This window comes from Podarcis raffonei, chromosome Z (genome assembly GCF_027172205.1).
Source record: "Podarcis raffonei isolate rPodRaf1 chromosome Z, rPodRaf1.pri, whole genome shotgun sequence".
NCBI lineage: Eukaryota > Metazoa > Chordata > Lepidosauria > Squamata > Lacertidae > Podarcis > Podarcis raffonei.
Window position 1 is genome coordinate 7,380,023 of NC_070621.1, and position 25,449 is coordinate 7,405,471.

At 43.5% G+C, this 25,449-nt stretch overlaps 1 protein-coding gene across 3 annotated transcripts in view; it reads left to right on the top strand.

The window, feature by feature from the left end:
• The window catches only part of ASTN2 (astrotactin 2), a 653,023-nt gene that overhangs the window by 142,405 nt on the left and 485,169 nt on the right, over positions 1–25,449 (top strand). For all 3 annotated transcript variants that reach the window (XM_053373809.1, XM_053373810.1, XM_053373811.1), the window contains exon 2: positions 5,004–5,191. In XM_053373809.1, the coding sequence (XP_053229784.1) occupies positions 5,004–5,191 (188 nt within the window). The remainder of the gene's footprint in view (positions 1–5,003; positions 5,192–25,449) is intronic.

Here is a 25,449-nt window from a genome sequence, read left to right on the forward strand (position 1 = left end):
TTTGAGCAGTAGTGATGAAGCAGGAAAGAGCATTGTTTTCTGCCACATCGCCTTTCAACTCCATGAAGTGACCTGGAGTGAAAGAAATTCTCTGGCTATTTCCCCCAATGCCCCACTCCCCAAACTTTGCTATGGGAAGGTTTCCCTTTTCTCAATCCACTAGTAACAATGAATGGATGCTAATTAGACAAGCTTTGCGGTTCCGAAACTTTCTACCTCCAGGATCTGCTTGAGAGGTGACAACTAGTATAGCAGGTAGATGCAAAGTTTGTCCTAATCAGTTAGCAGTTACTAGAATCATTTTCCATTACTACCTAATCCATCTTTGAAGACTGCCAAATTCTTTGCCATAACAATATCTTTGTTACAACAAGGAGTTCTATAGCTTAAATTTCCTATAGGTAAGTCCATACATTGACCCTGGACTTAGCCTTCCTATTTTAGGCTCTAAAGTGGGGAAGGGTTCTTTTATATTTCCCCCTCCCTTGCCCAAAGATGCCATTCAAAGTAGCTGTCATCATCTCCTGTCATTCCTTGACATACCCTCCAACATTTTTTCTGATGAAAATAGGGACGTCCCATTCCATAATGATAATTTTACTACAGTGGTACCTTGGTTTTCGAACGTCTTGGAAGTTGAACATTTCGGTTTTTGAATGCTTTTCTGAAGTCAAACATGCCATGCAGCTTCCGTATTGAGTTTTCCGTAAGTAAATGCTTCCGGTTTTTTAATGTTTTGGAAGTCAAACGGTCTTCTGGAACAGATTACGTTCGAAAACCGAGGTACCACTGTATTTATACCCCACACATCTTACTGGGTTGCCCCAGCTACCCTGGCAGCTTCCAACATAACTCCATACCCTTCAACATTTCTCTAATGAAAATAGGAACATTCTAAGGAAAAGCAGGACATTCCAGGATCAAATCATAAACCCGGATGGCTTCTCTAAATCAGGGATGCCCTTGGGAAAAAGGGACAATTGGAGGGTCTTCCTTTCCTGCTTCTCCTTTCACACTCAACTTGTGCCCTACTCCACTCCCAGGCTGCATGTGCATTCATCCTTCCTTCTTGTACATGCACCTACAGCAGACTTCTTCTTGTATATTTGTTCTTTCTGTTCCTAGTTAGTTAGTTGGTTTGAAACGACCTTTTCTCTCTCTAATTCTACTCCTGGCCTGCTCCAGCCTTAAACCTCAGAGGAAGGAGACTTCCATTCCCCATAACTTTCCTTTTCTTCTTTAACTTCCCTTTTCCTCATAACTTCCCTTTTCTGCCTTGTTCTGGCAGAGGCTTGTGATGTGGCCAGGGTGCAGGTGGGCAAGTGAGGTGGCATTTAGCAGGCTGCAGCACTGATGCTCCCCATTTGGGAAGCAGAACGCTGCACCACAGTGCCCCTTGGGTTCTGTCTCTGCCACGAACTTCCTTAGCCACAACATTTGAGAAACTGTGACCCAGCCATGAGGTCTCCTGTCTTCATTCTGTGTGTACCACTTGGTTGTTCTCCATATTTTCTTCACAATTTCAGAGTCTGCTGTCTACTGCTATCACTATTAATATTTAATGCTTGTTTAGCATCATTCACATCCTAGACGCCGTACAGAAAGCAGCAGTAATATGGTCCCTGCCCACAGGGCTTACTGTCTTTATTAAACATATGAAACAGGAAGGGGGGTGGAGAGAGAGAGTGGGAGGGAAATGGTAATGAAAAGCCTGAACGATGAAGAATCAGAAGTGTTGCAGTGGGTAGAGTAGTGCCTAGGAAATGCTTTTCAAAACAAACGGATGTTCAGGAATGACTCAGGAGACCAATGCAGTTTGATGTAGGCAAGTTCTAAATGTGTATCTATGAGTAGTGTTGGATGGATCACTGTATTTCTGCTATGTCAGTTTCTGCATGTGTTCATTCATAAGTCTGTAATGACCTGTTCCTACAGTACTCTAAGGTAAAATCAACATGAGGTTATTTTGTCCTAAATTTTGCACAGTTTTTTTATGCATTTTGGCATGTTATTTGGGTTGAGGATTGTATTGTGAGCTTTTGTGAAGTGCAGAATTGGAAGGACAATTATATTCTGGCCCAGGTATTATATTGGCACATGTGATATCTGTTGGCTCACTTAAAAGCTTTCAAGGAAGATTGAATACACATTTTTAATAAACAAGCAAACAAAGCATTGTTAATTTATCAGGGAAGAGCATGTGTCCTGCATGCAGAAGGTCTCATGTTCAATTCCTGGCATCTTTAGGCAGGACTGGGAGAGATTTCCCGTCTGAAACCCTGGGGAACTGCTTCCAGTCCAGTCGATGTGCACAGTACTGCGGTAGATGACCCTGCGGGTTTGATTCAGTATAAGGCAGCTACCTATGTTGCTGTTGTTGATAGGCGTTTATTCCCCAGCTCTCCTGAAGTATTCAGATAGGACCATTAGATGGAAGTTTGTGTTTCCTGTCCTTGTTCCTGGTTGGATAATGAGTGACCTGGGCCACTAACTGTCCTCGTTGGGGATTCAAGTGGCAATGCCTCTGTCTTGGATATGTCGATAGAATAATTAGCAAAGTGCTGAGTAAGGGAGTTTGCAATAATGGTTTAACCTTGTCTCTGTCAAGGGGGAAAACAGCAGCTGGGTATTCAGGCAGCTATAGAACAGTGGGAGTTTTGTGAGGAGGTGGAGGGGGATAAGTCTGATGGACAGGTAAGCTAAGCTCCACGCAAAGGGTTTCACTTTCTAGATAGGGTCTGCTTTGCCTGTTCATATCTGTTCCACCAGCTTAAACTCACATCAGCTATCTTTTCAGTACTGCAAAATGGGGAGTTTGTGCTGGGGGCCAGTGTTGTAGAAAGGAAAATGAACTTGCGTGGAGCAGAAAACCTCTCTTGCGCAGAGGGGCATATGAGTCCTTGACACGAGCAGAATTTTAAAATATTGAAGTTTGTAGCTGTTGGCTACAATCTTTCCAAGAGCAGCTACTGCATATCTTAATTCTGAAGCCAGGGGCAAGCCCCTTTTAAGACTAGAAGATTGTGCATGGCTGCTCCTTTTGCTTGTATTCATGAGTATCTTTCAGAAATGGTGTAGGATCTTTCAGTTTCAGCTCATTTTTGGTAGCTGAGCCTAAGCAGGTTGAGTGTTTTATGTTCTGCTGTTGGCAATGTTTGTACTAGTTTTAATTTGCTGTTATTTGGAAGAGGTTTTGCGTGCAGTGTATACGTGTTTATCACCAGGAGCTTCTGAGATACGAGTGGCCTAATAAAGTTGCATCAAATTGAATAACCTAAAATTTGGGCAACTGGCCCAGGGTCACCAAACCATCTGGGGTCCAATTCTAAGGTTCGAAGCCAGACATTGTGAATGACTTGCTTCTCATTATATAAGGATTTGAAATGGCTTTCCTGTCTTAATAGCCTGTGGCTTGATTAAGACATAATGGTAATCCATGTTATCCTGCTATGTCAGCTGTTGGGAACCTTTTGCCCTCCAGATGTTCCTGAACTACAACATCCATCAACCTTGGCCATTGACCATGCTCGCTGGGGCTGATGGGAGTTGTAGTTCAGCAACATTTTGAGGCACAAAGTTTCCCCATAATTGTGCCATGTGAATGAACAGTAGTGAGCCTTGGACTCAATGTGCTCCTCCTTCCCACTTCTCTTTCATGGCTGCAAAGAGAAGACCTGAAGCATTCATTTCTGACAGGCCACTGTTCTCCCTGCCATCCAAAGGAGTTTGTTTATCTAGTGATCTGAAACCACTGTTTTATCCTGGTTTATTCTCACTAAAATTAGAATTTAAACAAACAGTTCCTGAGCTTGGGCACAGGATGTACCTAGGGGTTGGTCAGGTTGGCCACTGCCAAGGGCGCAGGCCTGGGTGGGGGGCACAAAAATTGTGCTTCTCCACTCTGGCTCATAGTGATTCGGAGTCCACCCTGGGCTGCTCCTCCACTGCTCTGGGTTGCTGGGCAAGGCATGCAGGCTCCTCTGTTCACCTCGGTGTAGGAATCCAGTTGCTGGCAAAGGCCATCACTGCAGCAGAGTGGGCACTGATTTGTAGGAGAAGGAAAAGGGAAGAGGAAGAGGTAGGGGGTGAAAGGGAAAGCAGTGAGCAGAAGGAGGGAGGCAGAAAGGCAGGCAGGCGGACCAACAGAGGGGGGGGGAGAGGAGGAGCAGAGCAGCCAAACTCCAATGGCTCTGGGATGCAAAAGGCAACAAAATGCAAACTTTTTAAATTTCTGGTCCATGATCTCTCCCAGCTTTGGAGGCGCTAGGTACGCCTCTGCTTGTACATTGCAGGAAACTCAAGCTTTGTTTGAAACCAGAATCAACAATCTTTGTATGAAGCTTTGAAAGAGAAAAAGATAATGGTGGGAGTGTGGCATTCACACTCTTTATTCATGTAGCTGGAAATCATAATATCCCATTATGTCTGAACTTGGCCACAGGGTGGGCAGGGTCCCCCTGCCTTTTTCCCAGAAGGTCCACAATGCAGAGGGCTTCACTGGACACCTTTGCTGTGAAAGATGTAGCAGACTTCCCCAACCTGATGCCTTCCAGATATTTCAGACTACAACTCACATCAACTCTAGCTTGCACAGCCAACAGATGGAGTGTTGCAAATTGTAGAAGAAAACATCTGTAGAGCACCAGGTTGAGGAAGGCTATAGCACATTGTCAAAGGGCATGATAAGAGCTGTTCAACAGTGGAATGAGCAACCTTGGAAGGTGGTGGACTTTTATTGGAGGTTTTTAAGCAAAGGTTGGATGACTATCTGACAGGGATTCTTTAGCTGTGATTCCTGCATTCTAGGGAGTTGGACCAGAAAATCCTTGGGAATCCTTTCAAACTCTGCAATATCATATGATATTGTGAGCAGTTACATGCAGTTACATGATCTTTAAGCTTGGGTACTGTTGAGAATGGGAGTTGCTGAGAGATACCCAGGAAGAAGCCCTTTTCAACAGTATCTAAATATACTGAACAACTCTTTGTTTCTGTTCTTGCAGAGATGTCCGGAACGGTTTCTGACATTTCCTTGGTACACTGGAAGCAGCAGTGGCTGGAAAATGGCACCCTCTATTTCCATGTCTCTATGAGCAGTGCTGAACAGCTCTCTAGGAACACACCGCCGACCCTGCAGGAGCCATCAGAGATTGTGGAGGAACAGATGCATATTCTCCACATCTCCGTCATGGTGAGTGACCACCATTCTCCCCTTTACCATCTCAAAGACACCCCTCTTTTCTTGTCACCCTCCTCATTCAGCTTCTTCTGAAAAGAATAATAGAATCATAGAGTTGGGAGGGACCATGAAGATCATCTAGTCCAAGCCCCTACAATATGCATCTGTCCCTCATTGGGATCAAACCTGCAGACTTGGTGTTATCAGCACCATGCTGATTACTGACCAACTGCTCTATCTATGGTCATAAGTGGATTTGATTTATGTATATATCCATATAACTACACCTGTATCTTTATTCACACTGCTTTTCTGCATAAGTTACAGCCTTGCTATAAAACCACAGCAAAATACAATGGAAGCAAGCAGGCATGACAGGTTAAAATGATATTCAGATAAAAACATCTACCCAGCAAAGGCAAAATGCCTGCTGGAATAGTAATAGTAGTAATAATAACACCTTCATTCACCAGCAGAAAACAGCAGGAGAAGGTGGATAGCTAAACTTCAGTGGGGGGAAGGTGTTCCACAAGTTGGGTGCCACCACAGAGAATGCCCTCCCTAGTTACTGCCAACCACTCTTCCACCACAGGGAACAGAGGAGGGCTTCTCTGCCAGATCCTAGGCAGCAGTCAGGTTAGCATGGGAGGAGGGCTATTTGGGGTTATTTCTTTGTAAAGGGAATATGCCTTGAGCAGTGAATGCTGGTCTATCAGAATTAACTGCCCCATCAACCTCATTCTGCCCTCAGCCAGCCCCTATGTGCCTGCCTTCTTGCTTATGACTAACCCAGGGAGTGGACCTGACTGACCTTGACTGGGTCAGCTTCCTTCTCATTGTAGAATGCAGCAAGAGACCAAACCAAACGAGGATTAGTTGCCTCTGCTTGTTATTGGTTTTGTCCCCACCTATCCTTGGTGCCTGTGCTTTCTGCCTTACCAGTCCCAAGGGACATCAGCTGCTTCTGGCCTTGAGTGTATTCATGATTAAACTCCACTGCTCTTAAAAGTTCCAGGCTGGTCCACTGCCTCTGGGTACTGTGTAGCCAAATTTCCTTTTTAAATTATTTGACAAGAGCAGCAAAGTGTGGCCTGGGGGAGTTTGGAGGGATATTCTCTCTAGGGCAAGGGTAAATACTAAATGACAAATAGGATGACAACTTCAACATGTCTTTGTTGTCATTATCTCTCGTGTAACTCAAAACATGTGAATTGAAGACTTCAGTGCTGTCAGAAGAACATGGCTTTTCTATGCTATATTCAGTCAGATAAAGACAAAGCAATGGGACAACATATACTGTACCTTGATGCTTTTTAAAGTTTGATCACACTCATCAAGCAGGTATCAGCAGCACAGTGGTATTTTAGGGGGATTTTGTTTTTTGCTGTTTGCACTGAGAAAGCAAATCTGTTATTGCAGCACCCTGCAAATCAAAGCTTTATCACTTCAAGGCTTTTTGTTGTTAAGGCTTTTTTAAAAGCTGCCGCTTGCCACTGTGCAGACTTTCTGGGATTGAGAAGAGAGACTTCTGGAATAGTAGTCTCTGACTGGTGTTCTTCAGAGAGAAGGCAAGGGAGACACAGGTGATGTCTGAACTCCTCTCACCTGTATAAGATGCTCATGATGGGTAGCTTTGTGATAACCTATCCAAGGAACAGTAATTGATTCCACCTTAACTTCAGCTGTAAATTGCCACAGTTCTGCTTGCACAGCTGCTGTAGTGGGGATTAATCCACTGTTATTTCTTTTTCTTTTTTGCTTTTGCCAAGAAGAGTAATGCCCGTGTTGTGGTACCTGTGTTGAGTATAGAGTTCTTTCTATATATTTTTTTATTTTTGCATGTTTTAGTTTGGGGGAAAGGCAAGGAGGTTGTGATGGTGGGAAGAATGCGATAGAGGCATATAATGTTACGCATTGTGTGGATAAAGCAGATTGGGATATGTTTTTCTTCCTCACTTGGGACAGATAAAAGGAAGTACTTCACACAGCACATCATTGAACTGTGTAGTTTACTTCCACCAACTTGCAAGGCTTTAAAAGTGGATTCAACAAATTTATTGAGAATAAGGCTGTCAGCAGCTACTAGTCATAATGGCTATGAACATCAGCTGCTGGGAATTGCAACTGGGGAGAGCACTGTTGCATTCAAGCCCTGCTTTCATGCTTCCCGTGAATGTCTGCTTGGCTATTTTAGGATCAGGATGCTGGACCATGTCAGGCCTTTGACCTGCTCCAACATTATGAAAGTGGGGGGTCCATTTCCCCTTTTTGTTGCTACCTTTTGTTTCTGGTGTTGGCAGGGATTGTGTCTGCAGGTGGAGTGAACAAAACTTGTAAGGAGCTTTGAGTGCATACTAAACCCGGCTCTCTATGTTTGCATATAAGTGAAAATGAAATTAATCTTTGCAGCTGTAGCATCTGCAGGAGCTGTAGATACAATATCATACAAGTGCCTTTTTATTTATGTAAGTGCTTTTATGAACTGCTTAGAGCAGTGGTTTTCAACCTTTTTGAGTCCTTGGCTCCCTTGACCAACCACATTCTTTTTGTAGCTCACCTGTGGGATATAGGGAATCCCTACTTACAGGTTCCATTTTGGGCCATGCTGTATGGCACTGGGACACACATAAGTGGGATTTTTTCCGTTTCACCCTTGCCCCACGCCATTCCGTCCCTGCCCATTTTCAGCATCGTTTTTGGTGCGCATGTAAGCGGGAACACACAAAAATACATTGTATTAAGACTTTAAGAGGAGGCTGCTAGGAGAGCAGAAAAGGCAGCAGAGGGTGAAACACAAGTATTTGCTGTACAAAAGACTGATAAGTATAATTTTAAAAATAAAACTGATTCCCAAGGTGCAGGCAAAAGAGATAAAACTAGATGCTTCTTGTGTGGGAAAATAGGACATTTTGCACAGAATTGTACAAAACAAAATGGCACTAATACAGAAAAGTTCCAGGGTGGTGGCAGAAAGCAAACTAAAAATGCATTTGCAGTTCCATCAGAACTATCTAGCAATCTCAAGTTAGAGGAAAACTGATGTTGTTGACAGTAACTCTTCTAGATGTTTAATTGATTCAGGAGCTTCAATGCACATGACATGTGATGCTGACTTTTTTCAGAGTTAAATGAAAAAGCACCAGAGACAGTTACAATCGCAAATGGCCATAGAATATCTGTGCAATGAAAAGGAGCAGGTTTGCTTAAGTGTGTTGCAGGCCGAGAAACTATTTGTAACGAAATGAGAAATATAGTTTACTTGCCAGAATTAACAGACAGTTTGCTGAGTGTGTCAACTCTGATTGAGTACGTATTTAATGTAAATTTTAATTGCAACAGATGTGCAATTATCAGAGATGGAATTTTGTATGCACAAGGTTTTGAAAAATAATGGACACAGGTCAAGAAAGAGCAAATATGGTCAAGAAGAATTCAAGTGCAACTTGTATCCCAGAAAATGGCGTAGCAGAGAGAAAGAATTACTCTCTAATGGAGATGGTCAGGTGTATGCTGGCACAGTCTAATTTATCATATGAATGTTGGGGTGAGGCAGTGATGAAAGCAACATATTTGCAGAACAGACTGCTAATAAAAGCTACAAATAGAACAGCATTTGAACTTTGGTTTGGAAGAGTATCAAACATCAGTCACATTGGAGTTTTGGATCAAAAGTGTTTGCATATGTGCCAGCACAAAGACGTACCAAACTTAGCAAAATAAAAACAGTATTAAGGGTTTTTTTCAGGGCAGTGGAGGGTGTGTGTGCTATGTCCCATTTATGCAGTTGGGGTGGCACTTGCCCTTCATCTGACAGGAAATGCACTGCTTGGGGGGATACAAAAAAATGGGGTGTTGAGGGTCAGTTGGGGAGGGAGTGAGAAAAGTCCCTATTTTCATCTAAGGAACATTGGAGGGTATGGGAATCTGAAACGTGTCTGGGAGATGGTGAGGAAGAGGAAGAGGAAGAGGACGATGACAGAGGAGAGAGAGAGAGATATGCAGGAAGATATGGGCTATAAGTAAATGAAAGGAAGGGAAGGAAGGATAGACTGCTTCTCCTCTCCTGAACATCCCTCAAGTCTTCCCAGGGAGCCAAGGATCACTAATTGAAAACCATGGAGGAAAGTATTATTACACCAAGGCCATGGGGCTACTGGTAAAATTGTGGTGTGGGCCTGAATTGCAGTGAAAGCATGGGTGTTTGGGGTGAGGGAATGCAAGTTCAATCCTCCTGTATGCTTTTTTAAATATTTTTTTTATGAAGTGGGGAATTGCTTCTATTCTTAAGGCACAACTAGGCTTGAGGGTTAGATGAATTGGCCCAGGTCTGAATTAAACTCTGTAAAGTGGTGGGGGTGTAAAGTGTATAATGGCCTGGTCTGCCTGGCCTGGTAAGCCCAGAATATTTCTTATTGTCACTGCATGAAAATGCTGGTTCCTTGTGAGGGATTCACTCCCAATTTGCTCCTCTAAGGCATGGTTCAGCTTAATGTGTTGTCTAAACCTGGGATCAAAGTTAAGGTTTCTTACACAATCTGTAACCATAGGACAACATACCCTCCAAGTGCCATGATTTGACTGAGACCATCACAGAAAATATGAGCTATCACAGATTTGTCCCTTGGTCCCTAATGTCCCGAATTGTGTGGGGCTCCTAGAAACAATTCCTTCCCAACAGGACAAACCCAGGCTTCAACTGCCACGTAGCAGACCGTGCATCCTTCAGGCTCTGGCACAAGCTGAGCTGTTTACCTTCTTTGTCCATTTATTTATTAAATTTGCTCTCAATTTAAATTAGCTGCTGATGGCGAGGCCCTGGTTCTGCCACTGCCCTCTTGCTACAGTTCAGCTTTCTTGGCTGAGGCTGGAAGCATGTGCACCCACCTGGAGCTCACTGGGCTCAGGCTTAGGAGGGAGCTTACTTGTGAGTAAGTGTGCAGGGCTTCTATGGCAGGAAGCGGGGAAGCAGTATTGTTGTTGTTATGATTGGGGAGGGCGGGGAGGGTGACCCAACAAGGAATGTATTTATTTCTTCTTGGGAAATGTTAGGGTCTTTGGCCATAGGCGGCGGTGAAAGAGGAGAGACCCCAAGCACAGTGCTGTGTTCAGACGACACCATAAGCAAAACTTTGTCTTAGCTGTTGTGCTTATCTGAACAGCCAATGAAGTGGCAAAGTGGTCTCCTCCCTCCGGAGCCGGGACATTCAGGTAAAGTCATGGTTTTGCAGAGCACGGCGTGTGAATTTGCCCAGCCCTCAGTTTTCTACCAGAAATTACTTTTTTTAAATCCTAGACCTGGCTGAATTGCTTGTTCCCTGGTAGATGACCCTCATTGAGTGTGTGTTTGAGGAGAGGGTGACTGCTTCCTCCATTTCTAGATCATCACTTTGTTATTTGAGTCAAACAATTGGAAAGAGCTGCTTCTTTGTTTTGTGTAATGATTCCTTTTACATGATTTTAGGTCAGAGATAATCTTGCTCTATTTTTTATCTAATACCAGTGTGGGATTAGATGCTTAAATGAACACCATGAACACTGTAAGGATTTGCACATATTTATGGGTAGAATTAGAGGGTGTGGGCACAGGTGGGGGGGGAAATCAAAGAATCGTAGAGTTGGAAGGGACTCAAGGGTCATCTAGTCCAGCCCCCAACAATGCAGGAATCTCAACTAAAGCACCCTTGACAGGTGGCTATCCAACCTCTGCTTTAAAATCTCTAAAGAAGAAGAATCCACTACCTTTTGAGGGAGTCTGTTCCACTGTCAAACAGCTCTTACCACCAGAAAGGTATTCCTGATGTTTAGTCGGAATTTCCTTTCTTGTAACTTGAATCCATTGGTTCAGGTCCTACCCTCCAGAGCAGGAGAAAACAAGCTTGCTACATCTTCTATGGGATAAACCTTGAGATATTTGAAGGTGGCTATCATATCTCCTTTCAGTCTTCTCTTTTCCAAGCTAAGCATATCCAGCTCCTTAAACGGTTTCTTATAAGGCTTGGTTTCTAGAACCTTGATTATATTGGCTCTCCTCTGCACATGTTTCAGCTTGTCAACATCCTTCTTAAATTGTGGTTCCCAGCATGGACACAATATTCCAGGTGTGGCCTGATTAAGGCAGAATAGAGTGGTACTATGACTTCCCTCGATCGGGACACTTTACTTCTGTTGATGCAGCCTTCGGGTTTTTTTGCTGCTGCATCACACTGGTGACTCATGTTTAGCTCGTGGTCAACAAAGACCCCATGATCCTTTTCACATGTACTGCTTATAAGCCAGATGTCCCCTGTCTTATATTTGTGCATATCCACCTTACAGTTACCTTGTTCAACCCACATTTTACCAGCTTCTTCGCAAGAATATTTTGGAGGGTCTTTGCCAAAAACCTTACTAAAATCAAGATACACAATGTCCACAGCATTTCCCTGATCCACCAAGCTTGTTACCACATCAAAAAAAGAAATGAGGTTTGTTTGGCATGACTTACTTTTGAAAAACCCATGCTGGGTCTTTGTAATTACAGCATCCTTTTCTAAGTGCTCGCAGACAGAGTGTTGAACTATCTGTTCCAGGAACTTTCCTGGTATTAACGTCAAGCTCACCAGTCAGTAGTTACCTGGGTCTTCCCCCCCCCCTTTGAAGATGGGGACAACATTTGCCTTCCTCCAGTCTGCAGGGACCTCACCTGCTCTCCACATATTCTCAAAGATCATAGACAAAAGCTCTAATATTACTTCCTCAAGCTCCTTTAGAACCCTTGAATGCAACTCATCAGGTCCTGGAGATCTGAATTCATTTAAAGTAGCTAGGTTACTCTACTTCCTCTTTTCCTATATTGGGCTGCAGCTCCCTCCTTATGCCATTGCTTTTCTTTAGGCATTGCTTTTCTTTTGCGTGAGGACAGAGGCAAAGTAGGTGTTGAGTAGTTCCGCCTTCTCTCTGTTACCCAGTAGCATTTCTCTGTCTTCTCCATGCAAAGGGCCTACTACCTGCTTGTTTTTTCTCTTACTTCAGACAAAGCTGAAGAAACATTTATTATTATTTTTAACCTCTCTTGCAAGCCTGAGCTTATTTTGAACTTTAGCCAGCCTGACCTTCCCCCTGCAACTATTAGCTACTCATATATACTCCTTTGTGATTTCCACTTTCTTCCATTTGCCATTCTTAACTCTCAGCTCATCTGTAAGCTCCTTATGCAGCCACACCGGTTTCCTTAGATGCCTCCCACTTTTCTTTCTTGTTGGGATTGTCTGCATCTGGGCCTTCAATATTTCCCCTTTTAAAAACTCCCATCCTTCTTGGACTTCCTTCTCATTGAGTATTTCTGACTATGAGATCTCACCCAGTAGCTCCTGCAGTTTTTTGAAATTAGGCTTCTCAAAGTCTAGAGTGCATAGCTGACTACACTCAGCTTTTCCTTTCCTCTGTACTTTCACTTTGACAATCAGTTCCTCACAGTTGGTGAGGACCAGGTCCAGGACAGATGACCCCATTTTGCTTCTTGCATTTTCTGGGAAATGAAATTGTCAGCGAGGCAAGGAGGAATTTGTCAGACCTTACATTCTTGGCAATGTTTGAGTTCCAACAGATATCAGGGAAATTTAAGTCTCCCATGACTACTATAGCTCTCCTTTTTGAATGTTTGGTAATCTGCTCTAGTAAAGCATCATCCAAGTCTTCAGTCTGGCTTGGTGGTCTACAGCAGACCTCCACCGTAAGATTACTGTTGTTTCTTTCTCCTTCAGTTTTTACCCAAATACTCTCAATCTGCTTTCCATGCTCTAGGTCATGGATTTCTTCACAAGTGTACACATCCTTTACATATAATGCTACTCCTCCTCCCTTTCTGTTTGGTCTATTCTTTTTGAACAGGTTATACCCATCAATTCCTACATTCCAGTCATGGGTCTCATCTCACTTGGTTTCATTAATGCCTACCAGGTCATCTTTGCCATCATATATTAAAAGATGTGATTCGTCTTGCTTGTTTCCCATACTCTGTGCATTCCAGACAACTGGAACCATAAGATGTTCCCTCCATCTGCTTCCTTCTTGTAGTTTCCTGCTCTTTGGCAGGTTTCTGGAGCACTACCTCAGTTTCCTGCACATTAGTGAAGCTATTATCCCCAGCACCAGGTACTCTTCTGTCATCTGTAATGTTGTCCCCTTCCTCCTCAAGTTCTATTTCAGGGGTCCTCATACTTTTTAAACAGGGGGCCATTGTCTCTCAGACACTGTTGGGGGCTGGACTATAGTTTGAAAAAAAATATGAACGAATTCCTATGCACACTGCACATATTTTATTTGTAGTGCGCAAAAAACAGGAAAAACAAAACAATATTTAAACTGAAGAACAATTTTAATCAACATAAACTTACAAGTATTTCAATGGGGGGGGGAATATGAGAGTGAAGGGCGACCAAGTAAGAGGGAGGAAAGGAAAGAGGCGCTGCCAGAAGCTGGAAGGGATTGGACCCAGCCGCTTGCAGTAGTAGCGGTTCAGAGGGAAGGAAGCTCGTGTTGACTGTGGTCATCCCAGGCAATGGGCGGGCCGGATCTGGCCTGCGGAATGTAGTTTGAGGACCCCTGTTCTACTTTAAAGCTCTCCTGATCAGGTTCACGAGACTTCTAGCAAACACATTCTTGCCAACGGCTGTGAGGTGCGGCCCATCGCTTCCCATAATTCCTTCCTCAAGGAAGCACAGACCATGATCCAAGAAGCCAAACCCTTCCTGACACCACCAACTGTGCAGCCGGTGGTTTACCTTCAGTATTTTCCTCACTCCTCCTGGGCCATGACCTTCAACAGGAAGGAGTGATGAAAACACCACCTGTGTCCTAAGGCTTTTCAGCTTCCTGTGCATAGTCTCATTTGTTGTTTAGTCGTGTCCGACTCTTCGTGACCCCATGGACCAGAGCACGCCAGGCACTCCTGTCTTCCACTGCCTCCCGCAGTTTGGTCCTTTGCTATACATTAAGGGCTGTGTATGGAAGTATTATTAGTATGCACATGAATCAGGTTAGTGGTCAGTGGGCTTCATAAGACTTCACAACTTCTCTGTCACATCTTGAATCTTGCACCTGGAAGACAGCACACCTCCTGGGATATCCAGTTTCCTCTGCACACAACTGCTTCTGTTCTCCTCAGTAGGGAGTCACCTGTCACCACCACACATCTCTTCCTCCTCTTGGGAGTGGCAGGAATCATTCCATGTACTGTGCCTTCCAAAGCCTGCTTGGAGTCTTCTAAGGTCTGCATCATCTTAACTTCAGTCATCACCTCTTATGTATTGGAGCTTATTTTGATGTTGTTGAGATCAGTTACAAAGGCAGAAATCTTATGGTTTGAGTAATTCCCTTTCTCCGATATCGTCTCCATGGAAGGTAGCAAGTATGTTATTACCATACACATCCATGATCAAGAGCCTTGGATCTGAAGCTGTTAGATCAAGAATGGAAAAAGATTCCTTCAAGTCCATCTCCTCCTATCTTCTTTCTACTCTGGGGGGTGGCAGGAATCCTTTTGTGCACTTTACGTTCCACAGCCCCCTTGGTGTCTTCTGAGGTTGGCAACTGCTGTCCTAGCTCCTCTGGCCAAGAACTGGTGCCCAAGGTAAGAGCATGGAAGCAATTTTGCAACTCTAATGATAAAACGTGGTTTGTGACTGTCCTACTTCTGTGTGTCACATTCCTCCAGGGGTTAGTCTCTTGCAATGGGTGATCTTCCTCGTTCTTGGGGACACCCCATCTATCTTGCTGTTCCATCACAGCCAACTCAATTCTATCAAGAAATTCTGCATGTTGTCCTGTAGCTCGAGCTGTGGCTAGGCAGGCCTCAAGTTTGTTGCACCTTATCTTCTAGCAAGACAGTCAGCCTGCACTTGATGCAAGTGTACTATTGCATATTCTCTGGCAGAAAGACAAACATGGCAGAGGTGCTGCAAGTCACTGCAGCAGCTGCCTTGCAGCAGTCTTCCATGTCCCTTGGTCCTATGTACACCGTGAGATTGTCCTTTGGGCCTCCCCATTAAACTCCCCTGTTCATGAGCTCCCAGAATCTGCAAAGAGCTAAGTTTGACTGCTGCTGGCTGCTAACTCCTCCCTCAATTCAGCCTGGCTTCCTCTAGGCTGTAACTCCTCCCCCTCAGAGCACTCAGCCACAACCTCAGGCCTGCACTGAAAGATGAATAACTTTACAAAGGGGGTCAGTTTTGAAAAGTTGACAAAACCCTAGCCTGTGGATTGCAGAATATATCATATTAGTACATATATCACTGTAATAAATCACTGTGCAAAAATATGCAGGCTGAGCAGATTAATTTACCACCAGCATATTTGCATATGGTGCATTAATTAGCATGATTTATTTTGAGCACAGAACCTAAGTTGCTGTTACTGGATTGTGGTTCACTTAGGATAACCCTGACACTGACTAAAGTATGGGGTTTTTAAGGAATTCCATTTTTTTAAGGGAAAAAAGGTTTTTTAGTAGGTTTTAATTAAAGAAGTAAATTTGCTTTCCTCACTGAAGGTAGTTGCATAGCTTCATAACTCAGCCATTGGGAAAGTTGCCTTTTTGCAAAGAAGCAACAGATGTGAGCTGGTGTAAAGTACCATGTCATTTACGTGGCACTTCCCATCACCACCTGGTTTGATGGAACCTGCAGGTACACCTCTTAAAAGATTCTAAACCAGCCATTGTCTCAGAAATAAACCATGTGAAAGGAAGCCCTTAGCGAGGATTTATAATGACCGGGAATTATAATTAAGCTGGGGAATAAGCAGAGCAGAGGGAGGGGTACGTTGTTCATTTTGTTTAATTCAGCATTTTACAGGGGAAGAATAATTAGTGGTTTTAAATGTTTTGACACAAGCAGCCCAAATAATCATAATAAATCATATCAGGCATATGCCCAGAACCTTGAAGTGACAGATGACAAACAGAGCAGTGACAGGTTGCTCCATCATGCAAGGGAAATCATTGAGGTAATGGAAGAATTATGGCTTCTGAAATCCACTCCACTCCTATTGTGGGGAAACATTCCAATTTATCAAAGCCAAATGAACATTAATTGCAGCAGCCTGGTAAATTTTCGAGCCGCTGTGACCTTCATTGAATTTTAATCCAAAACAGATAAGATTTACTTCCACACACAAGAGGAAACAACACAATTAAAACTCAAATGACAGCTAAGATTATGGTGCTGCAGGAGGTTAGCGGGGGGGGGGGGAGATGACAGCAGGCGTAATGACAAAAATATTGATTCCTTTGTACTTGACATTGCACAAATTAAAAAAGCGAATAAATAACATTCAGCTTTTGCATATTCCACTCACACCCCCACCACAACCGAAAACAAATTTCAGATGTTCAAGATGAGAAGAGAAAGGGGTGATGACAGTAATGAAGACGGAACTTCCTTTAAATGTAGTAATTAATGTTAAGTATCATTGGGGAGATATTAACGGGGAAACAAACAAACAAGTATTAATTTTGTTATTAAAAGATGCTCCTAAACAAAGAGACATTGAGCAGCAGTACTTGCTTTTTGGTTTTCAAACTTGGAGGAATGCTATTTATAATGGACCAGCTCACAAATGTGTGTTCTGTATCAGCTACTTAAATCCATCCCATGTTACTACATAAAACAAGCTTCTTTTTATTTGTTATGGTAGGTCTGTAGTTTGCTGACTACCAGGGCTTTGTCTAGGACTGCTAGACCTAGTCAACCTGCCTACCTTTTCTGAATCTTCTTTACCTCTAGGTTGTTGAGAACCAGTGTGGTGGTGTGGCTTAGTGCGTTGAGTTCAAATCCATGCCCAGCAATGAAACTTTGATACACTCATCTCTGTCAACCTGATCTAACTCAGAGGGTTATTGGGGGATCATACTCAACATTACTTGGACTAAATGACTCTTGGGGTTCCTTCCAGCTCTGCAATTCTATGCTGTGTGGTGTTTAAAAATCAAAAACTTTACAAAGAAAATAGGTGTTCGAAAGACCAATAAAATATACAATTATTAACCAGCAAGCTTGCGTAGTTTCTCAACAACAAGTTGCAAAAACTGCATGTAATTACATACCAGTGGGTTATAAAACATTTGACTGTGCTGACTAAATGTATCACTAAATAATAACTACACCACAGCATTGAAATTCCAAGATATGGTTGTCCAAAACAATTGTATCCTGCTGATGATAATTGCGCCAATCAGATGTTCTTTGAAAAACATGCCAGACATATTTCAACTTACAAAGTCTTCTTCAGTGACAGAAGTTGAAACACATCAGTTAAATATTTAGTCAGCACTGTCATATGTTTTAGAATACAATGATGTGTAATTACATTGTACTGAGGCTACATGAGATTGTTGATCATTGTATATGTTATTGGTCCTTTTTTTGTAAAGTTATTAATAATTGTACAGGATACAATTGATGATCATAATCAACTGCTGGGAACCCGAAGATCTGTGGAAGGGTTACTTTTGTGAGCTGACATTTTAACTATCAGCAACTCCTTCTAGGCTGCTTCTTCTGGAGGAAAGACGGTGGATGTTGGACTCCTATTAATTTCATTTCTATACTGCTTTATATTTTTAAGAAAGAAAAATTTCAAAGCAGTTCACAGCACATTAAAACATCAAATAAAACAACTCACAATGAAACGTTACTGAAGAAAGTCAAATATAAAGTATACAAGATAATTAATAGGAAACTAAAATATTAACTTGAAAGATTTCAAAATGAACCATTACAAAGGAGGTCAACTACAGAAGGCACATTTAGCCATAGAATAGTTGGAAGGGACCACAATGGTCATTTAGTCTAATCAATATTTTGCCCAAAGTGGGCTTGAATCCACAACCCTGAGATTAAGAGTCTTGTTTCATGCTCTACTGACTGAGCTATCTGCCCAAACTTGCATCAAAGTTCACACACAAAAATCTTAAACATTTCAAAAAAAAACATTATTAAATGGAGTCAAATATAAAAGGTACATTTAAAAGAGAACAATTAACAAGAAAATAAAATATTATCTTAATCAGAGAACGTATCTGCTGCTGTTGTTGCTAATCCTGCCAATGGTGGTTCATGGTGGAGGCTGCAGAAGCTGTCTGGGTCTACAATAAGAGACAGATAAGCTGGTCTCCAGCCTCTTCAGCCGCCTCAGCTTTTGTAACTGGAGTCCATCAGGGCCCCACCTTCCCAGTGCCCAGTTAGTCTATTGACTTTATGGCATAACAATATCATTAATCTGCTGATAGTTTTAGTAACTAAGGCATGAAGAGAGGTGTCCTTGGTGGTTGCCCCACAGTTAATTAACTTTACACCCCTCTCCCAGGAAAAAGGGAAAACATCCTAAATACAGAGCCTTTCTGTTATATTTCCTCTGTCCCTTTTACCTATAAGTAGTATAAGGTGCCAAGAAAAGATAAAGCTAGCAAAACTTCCCCTGGCAGAGTTATTGCACACACCTTCTTTATTACACACTTGAGCTATTGTAGTTCCATCTCTTTTCCAGGAAAGTGGTAGTGGTGGTGATACCCCTTCTTGACCCACTTTAAGTTAGTTCATGACCTAGTTTAGAATCCTGACCCACCAGTTGAAGGCCATTGCTATAAGGCCCCTCAAAAAGGGAATATCTCTTCTGTCCCTCTCCCTTTTTCTCCATGCAGAACAACAGAAATGGCCAACTAAGATCTGATTTAAGAGAAGTAATTCAACTTTGACCTGCTTTTTTCAAAGAGCACCAGCATTTTATGGAAAGCTCACATCACTGACCAAGCTGTCCCAGTGTTGCATTGATGCAAGTGGAGATATTTGGTCTACAACTTGCAAATTCATTTATGGCTACATTTCCAAAGGTGGTTCCTCACCTGTGTAGCATTGCGGCAGTTTTGTATGTGTTGACACAGCTTTATTGAACACTTTTAGTGGCACTTGATGTGATTGATAGTAAAAATAGGGAGTCTTCTTGTAGCCCCCTAGAGGTTGTTGGACTTCAAACTCTTATCAGACCCAGTCAGCATAACAAATGTTCAGAATGGTGGAAACTATGATCTCACAACATCTGGAGAACCACAGATTTCTCATCCCTGGACTGGAGGGATTTTGGGGGGGCGAGGGGGTTAGTTGAGAGAAGGCAACTTTGTTAACTGCCCTCCAAACCCCCAGAGTTCTAACATCTATAGACTACAAGAGCCAGGTTTAACTTTGAGTCCTATAACTCGATATTATACAGTGGTACCTCAGGTTCCATACGCTTCAGTTTCCATACGCTTCAGGTTACATACTCCGCTAACCCAGAAATAGTGCTTCAGGTTAAGAACTTTGCTTCAGGTTGAGAACAGAAATCGTGCTCTGGCAACGCGGCAGCAGAAGGAGTCCCCATTGGCTAAAGTGGTGCTTCAGGTTAAGAACAGTTTCAGGTTAAGCACGGACCTCCGGAACGAATTAAGTACTTAACCGGAAGTACCACTGTATTGGGATTGAGACCAAGCTGTGGTGTGTGAACTCGGGTGGTGAGAAGACACATGTTCTGGCAAAGCAGAAATGATACTCCCTGCCGGGTATGCCATCATGTCTGAAGAACTGCGGCCACATAGCAGCAGCTGCCAGTATTTAGAGTTTAAATGGTGCAATCGGATGGAAAGCACTTGGACTGCATTAGTGCCCCAAAGAGACCCTTGCTATATGATTAAGCAGCAGGTTTTGCTCGGTCTCTCCTGTATATCCATCATCATTCCTGTCAGGGCTGGGCCTGTCAGCCTCTCTCCACCTCAGAAATTAATGATTTGAACTTAGCGACCTCATTCCCATGACAGGACAAAACTCAGGAAGTCAACATAAAGCTGTGTGGGAATGACAGAGTTCCTTCAAGTGGCCCAGCGCAGCTGCCAGAGTGGCGGTAGCAGGCAAGAGCAGCTGAACTGGCTGAGGGTGGGAGAGGACCTAGAATGGAGGTGAGGCTGATGCTCCCTGCCTGTAAGCTGGGCTAAGATGAATGGGCTGATGCTCAATCACTGCAGATGGACAGCATGCCGAAAAGGACTTCCTCCCATCTGCTTGGTAATGTTCTGCGGTTAGACATCCCTGTTGATATTAGCAGGAAAAATGCATTCAGAACCTGACATTCTGTATTGTTCTGCTTGGCACTTGGACATGGCTTTGGGGTCTACTCAAGACTCAGATCAGCGGTGGGATGAGGTGGGGAAGAGAACATTTAGTCTCTTGAAGAATTGCTGTGAGTGGAAGTCCTATTGAAATACACCAAGCCTAGCCCTTTTCTGGCTGCAGCTCTAAAAGGTAAAGGGACTCCTGACCATTAGGTCCAGTCGTGACCGACTTTGGGGTTGCAACGCTCATCTTGCTTTATTGGTCGAGGGAGCCGACGTACAGCTTCCGGGTCATGTGGCCACATGACCAAGCTGCTTCTGGCGAACCAGAGCAGCGCACGGAAATGCCGTTTACCTTCCCGCCAGGTAACTGCCTATTTATCTACTTGCACTTTGACGTGCTTTCAAACTGCTAGGTTGGCAGAAGCAGGCACCGAGCAACAGGAGCTCACCCCGTCGCGGGGATTCGAACCGCCGACCTTCTGATCGGCAAGTCCTAGGCTCTGTGGTACATAGCCATTGTGGCTAGTAGCCATTGATAGCCTTGGCCTCCACCACCCCCCGCCCCCAGTTATCATGACTTTGTACTCTACAGTGGTACCTTGGGTTACAGACTCTTCAGGTTACAGATGCTTGAGGTTACAGACTCCACTACCCCAGAAATAGTACATTGGGTTAAGAACTTTGCTTCAGGATGAGAACAGAAATCGTGAGGCGGTGGCGTGGTGGCAGCAGGAGGCCCCATTAGCTAAAGTGGTGCTTCAGGTTTAGAACAGTTTCAGGTTAAGAACGGACCTCCAGAACGAATTAAGTTCATAACCTGAGGTACCACTGTATCTCTGTTCCTCCCTCAACTGTATCCTGTAAAGTTCTGCACAAACCCTTATTAGCATGTGCCCAGATGTTTATGACATTCAAAATAAATGCCATGAGGGAAAGAGGCTGTGACGTATTTGCTTTTTTTATTGGTTTAAATCTTTTCTCACTGTGTGTGTATTTAACCTCTAGTCTGTCTCTACAGGAGCAAAAGATAGCTCAGCTGAAGCTTGTTCCAGAATTTCAGGAGCCAGAGAATCAACTTGCATATATAGCATACAACACACTTTACTCCACTTGCTTTGAAATTGCTTTTTTAGAGCCTGAGTGCTGGTTACAAAGGATTCATAGTTTGTTTGTTTTTTTAAGCTCTCATTGAATAGATTGATTAATCTAGATACTTTCCTGAATGGTCTTTTGTTGTTTGTGTGATTTTGAGGCTCCTGCGAGTGTGAAGTTCACTGTGCAGTACATCTCAAGGGCAGACGATATTCAACATGAAAAAGCTGTTGGGATGCAGAGGTGTTTCTTTCTTTTTTTTAAATGATATTTATTAAGAATTTAGAGATTACAAAGAAGAGAAACAGAAAACAAACAGCAAAAAGAAATTAACAACATATACGTTACAATATATAAAAAATAGATAGAAAAAAGAAAAAAAGTAAAAATAGAAAGAAAAATACAGCAATAACAATAAAAAAATAAAACACACATCCAATATTCCATCTCTTTGTCTTTCATTTACTTCTTTCATCGACCTCCTCACACCTCCCTTTTTGTATTCTAGTTTAATTATTTGTTTCAGCAAATTCTTTCCATCTTTCTCAATTTTTATTGGATAATTTATCTTAACAGTCTAACCTATCAATTAACTCAGCAAATCCTTTTCATCTTTCAAAATATTCTGTCATTCAATTTACCTTAATTAATTTTAACCTTATCTTACAATAAAATACCTTAAATCCTAGAACTTAATACTTATTTATACATATCTCCTAATATCATTTCTACTAAAGCCAAATAATTTCATTCCACCATTTTTCCTAATTCCCAAAATAAATTTTACCCTAATTCCCAAAATAAATTTTTTAAGCTTTCTTCCAATCTTCATCCAACGTCCCTTCTTCCTGGTCTCGGGTTATGTCAGGCCTTACTGTCCTTTCCATCTTGTCCATCAACCTGGTAGCCTTATGTCCGAGGCTCTTAAGTCTTTTCCAAGTCCCTTCTGCAGTTCTTCTTCTTGTTTATACCAGCACTTGGCCTTGTCTTTTGTTGGTCTCTTTCTTAATTTCTTTCCTTTCTCATTGAGGAGTAGGTCTCGGGGAAACTCCAGCCCAAAGATATCTCCATCTCCCCTCGGCAGATCAGCCCATTCCTCACAGTCCCATTCCCCACAGTCAACCGGGTAGTCCAGAAAGTATTTAAATGCATGTTTCAAAGTCCCTCCAAAATTAAGGACCCCCACAACTCCAGACCCCCCCGGCCCATTCCAGGTTCAATCTTCAAAAACAGCGGCTTATGCTCCTGCAGGGCCTCGGGTCTCTCCATTTGTGTTACTTGAGGTTCAGCAGCAACCTCCTCCATTGTCTTCTGCATTTGCACTTGCCCTGTCAGAACAGGTTCCTGGGTTGGGTCCTGAGTAGTTTCTATATAAGTATTCACTGTTTGTCCAAAATTTTGAACTGCCACAGTCATCAGATTCATCTTCTCATGCATCTGCTCCAGCAAAGCGTTTGTCTTGCAAAAAGCAAGCACCAAAACTTCTTCTATATCCATTTTTGTTCAAGATCAGAGTCTGGTCTCACGATCCTAATCTCCACAGCTGTGAAATCCCCAGATCAACTTCAGCAACAATTTAACAAGCTTCCTCTAGAGGGAACAATTTCCATTTGTATCCATCTTTTGAAGGCAAGTCCAGCAAAAGAAAGTTACTTTCATTTTTCAAATTTTGTTTCTTTTAAGTGCAAAAGGTAACTTTGGAATCAATTTGTTTCTCTTCTTTAACTATCTGTCAAAAAACATTCCATTCACAGTTGATGGGCTTCCCCAAAAGTTTCTGTCTCTGACACCCCGTTCCCAGGTTTGAGACGGTGGAAATTTATCTTTCTTTACTCTCTCGCTGCAGGCTTAAACAATCAAAATTCCCCCTCTTTTCCCCTGCTTCCAAGAGGGGTTTTGATGGTTAAAAATGAAGAAAATTTAGGTCTTTGTATGCAACTCTCCAGACTTTGGCTTGCACAATTTTTGCTTCAGTCTATATACAAAAAGCGGAAGGCGGACTTCCTGTTTAGACCTTCCCGCTTCAATGCCAAATTAAAGTGTTTCTTAATTCAATTTTCCGTTCTACTCACGGGTACTTGTTTAGAGTCCAATTGTCCACAGGAAAAAGTCAGCGCTCTCCGGCAACGGCTGTGCGGCTTCACTCCGTAAGAATAGCAATTCAAGACTCCGTGCTGCTCACCCCACGTTGCCCCGGATCCCTGAAAAAGAGGTTTCCCTGCGAGTAGGGGAGGCGCTCCTGGTGTCAGCCGAATCCCACGTTCCCAGGCTTCCTCTGCCTGGGATTTTTAAGGGGTCTCCGCCTTCACCGCAGCAGCAAGACCCGATTTTCACGGAGCGGGTTCCTCTGAGTCAGAGGAATTCCGCCATTGCTGATGGCGCTAACCCGGAAGTCTGGGATGCAGAGGTGTTTCAGCACAGAGATGATGGGGTGCTAAGTGGATGCTGGATGAGAGTTGAGGAAGGGAAACTGAATGTGGGTCTTGAAACTAGGAAGAGGCCTGTAGCCTTTTGTGGCTGTTGGTAAAATTTAGCAGGTCTTGAAGTAGTAGCTTCTCTCTTTATATGTAGAAAAAAGGCATGTAGATAGAAATACAGACCCAAAGATGTGTCAGTAAATCACGAAACCAGTTTGATTCTACTCTCTGCCCTCAGTACACATCTAGTAATCCCAGGGCTCACCCAGGAAATTATGCTGCTTGAGGCACAACCCCCACCCACTCAGTGGTGCTGTGCTCTAAACCACTGAGCCTCTTGGGCTTGCCGGTCAGAAGGTCAGCAGTTCAAATCCCTGCAACGGGGTGAGCTCCCGTTGCCCTGTCCCTGCTCCTGCCAACCTAGCAGTTCAAAAGCATGCCAGTGCAAGTAGATAAATAGGTACCGCTCCAGCGGGAAGGTAAACGGCGTTTCTGTGCGCTCTGGTTTCCGTCATGGTTTTCCGTTGCTCCAGAAGCAGTTTAGTCCTGCTGGCCACATGACCTGGAAAGCTGTCTGTGGACAAACGCCGGCTCCCTCGGCCTGAAAGCGAGATGAGCGCCACAACCCCATAGTTGCCTTTGACTGCACTTAACCATCCATGGGTCATTTATCTTTTTACCTTTACCCCTGCCACCACCTCCTCCTCCATGTGCCACCCCCCACTGCCACCTATTTCACTGCAGGTGTATGCTGCCGCCATGTCTTGTTGCTGCCATGTCTCTGCCTCTGCTGCAGGTGTGTGTGTGGTGGCAGCAGGATGCATCTGTGTCAGAGAAGGTGGTGGTGGGATGTGGCAGAGAGTGGCATGCTTCTTGAGCTCAGTTCTGCTGCCTGAGGCAACTGCCTCATCTCACTTCCTGGTCAGGCTGGCCCTGGGTAATCAGAAGTACTTCATGTGTTATGTAGTAGAGAACCGCAGCTCTCTTCACATTTTATAGTAAATGAAGAGTGGATTGAATACACACACACACACACACACACACACACACACAAATATGCAGGGATGCGGGTGGCGCTGTGGTCTAAACCACAGAGCCTAGGGCTTGCCGATCAGAAGGTTGGCGGTTCGAATCCCCATGACGGGGTGAGCTCCTGTTGCTCGGTCCCAGCTCCTGCCCACCTAGCAGTTCGAAAGCACGTCAAGTGCAAGTAGATAAATAGCTACTGCTCCAGGAGGAAGGTAAACGGTGTTTTTATGCACAGCTCTGGTTTGCCAGAAGCGGCTTAGTCATGCTGGCCACATGACCCGGTTGACTGTACTGTGTTTGTGGACCTCTGGAAGCAACAGTGGATGAGAGCATATTGTCTTCAGCCTCTGCTTATGGAGTTCATGGAAGCAGTTGGTTGGCCATAATGGGAAACTGAATGGCTGACTAATGTCAACCATTAACCCTAACCTGACCCAGGGCACTATACACTATCTGCTGGTGGAGGGAACAGTGAGAGTGGTGGTGGTGATTGCTTTTTGGCCCTGCTTGTGCTCTTTCACCGATGACCTGTTTGACCACTATTGGTGCAAAGACAATGGATTAGATTAATATATGGTCTGATCTCTGTGTGTATGCATTTTGTTATTGTG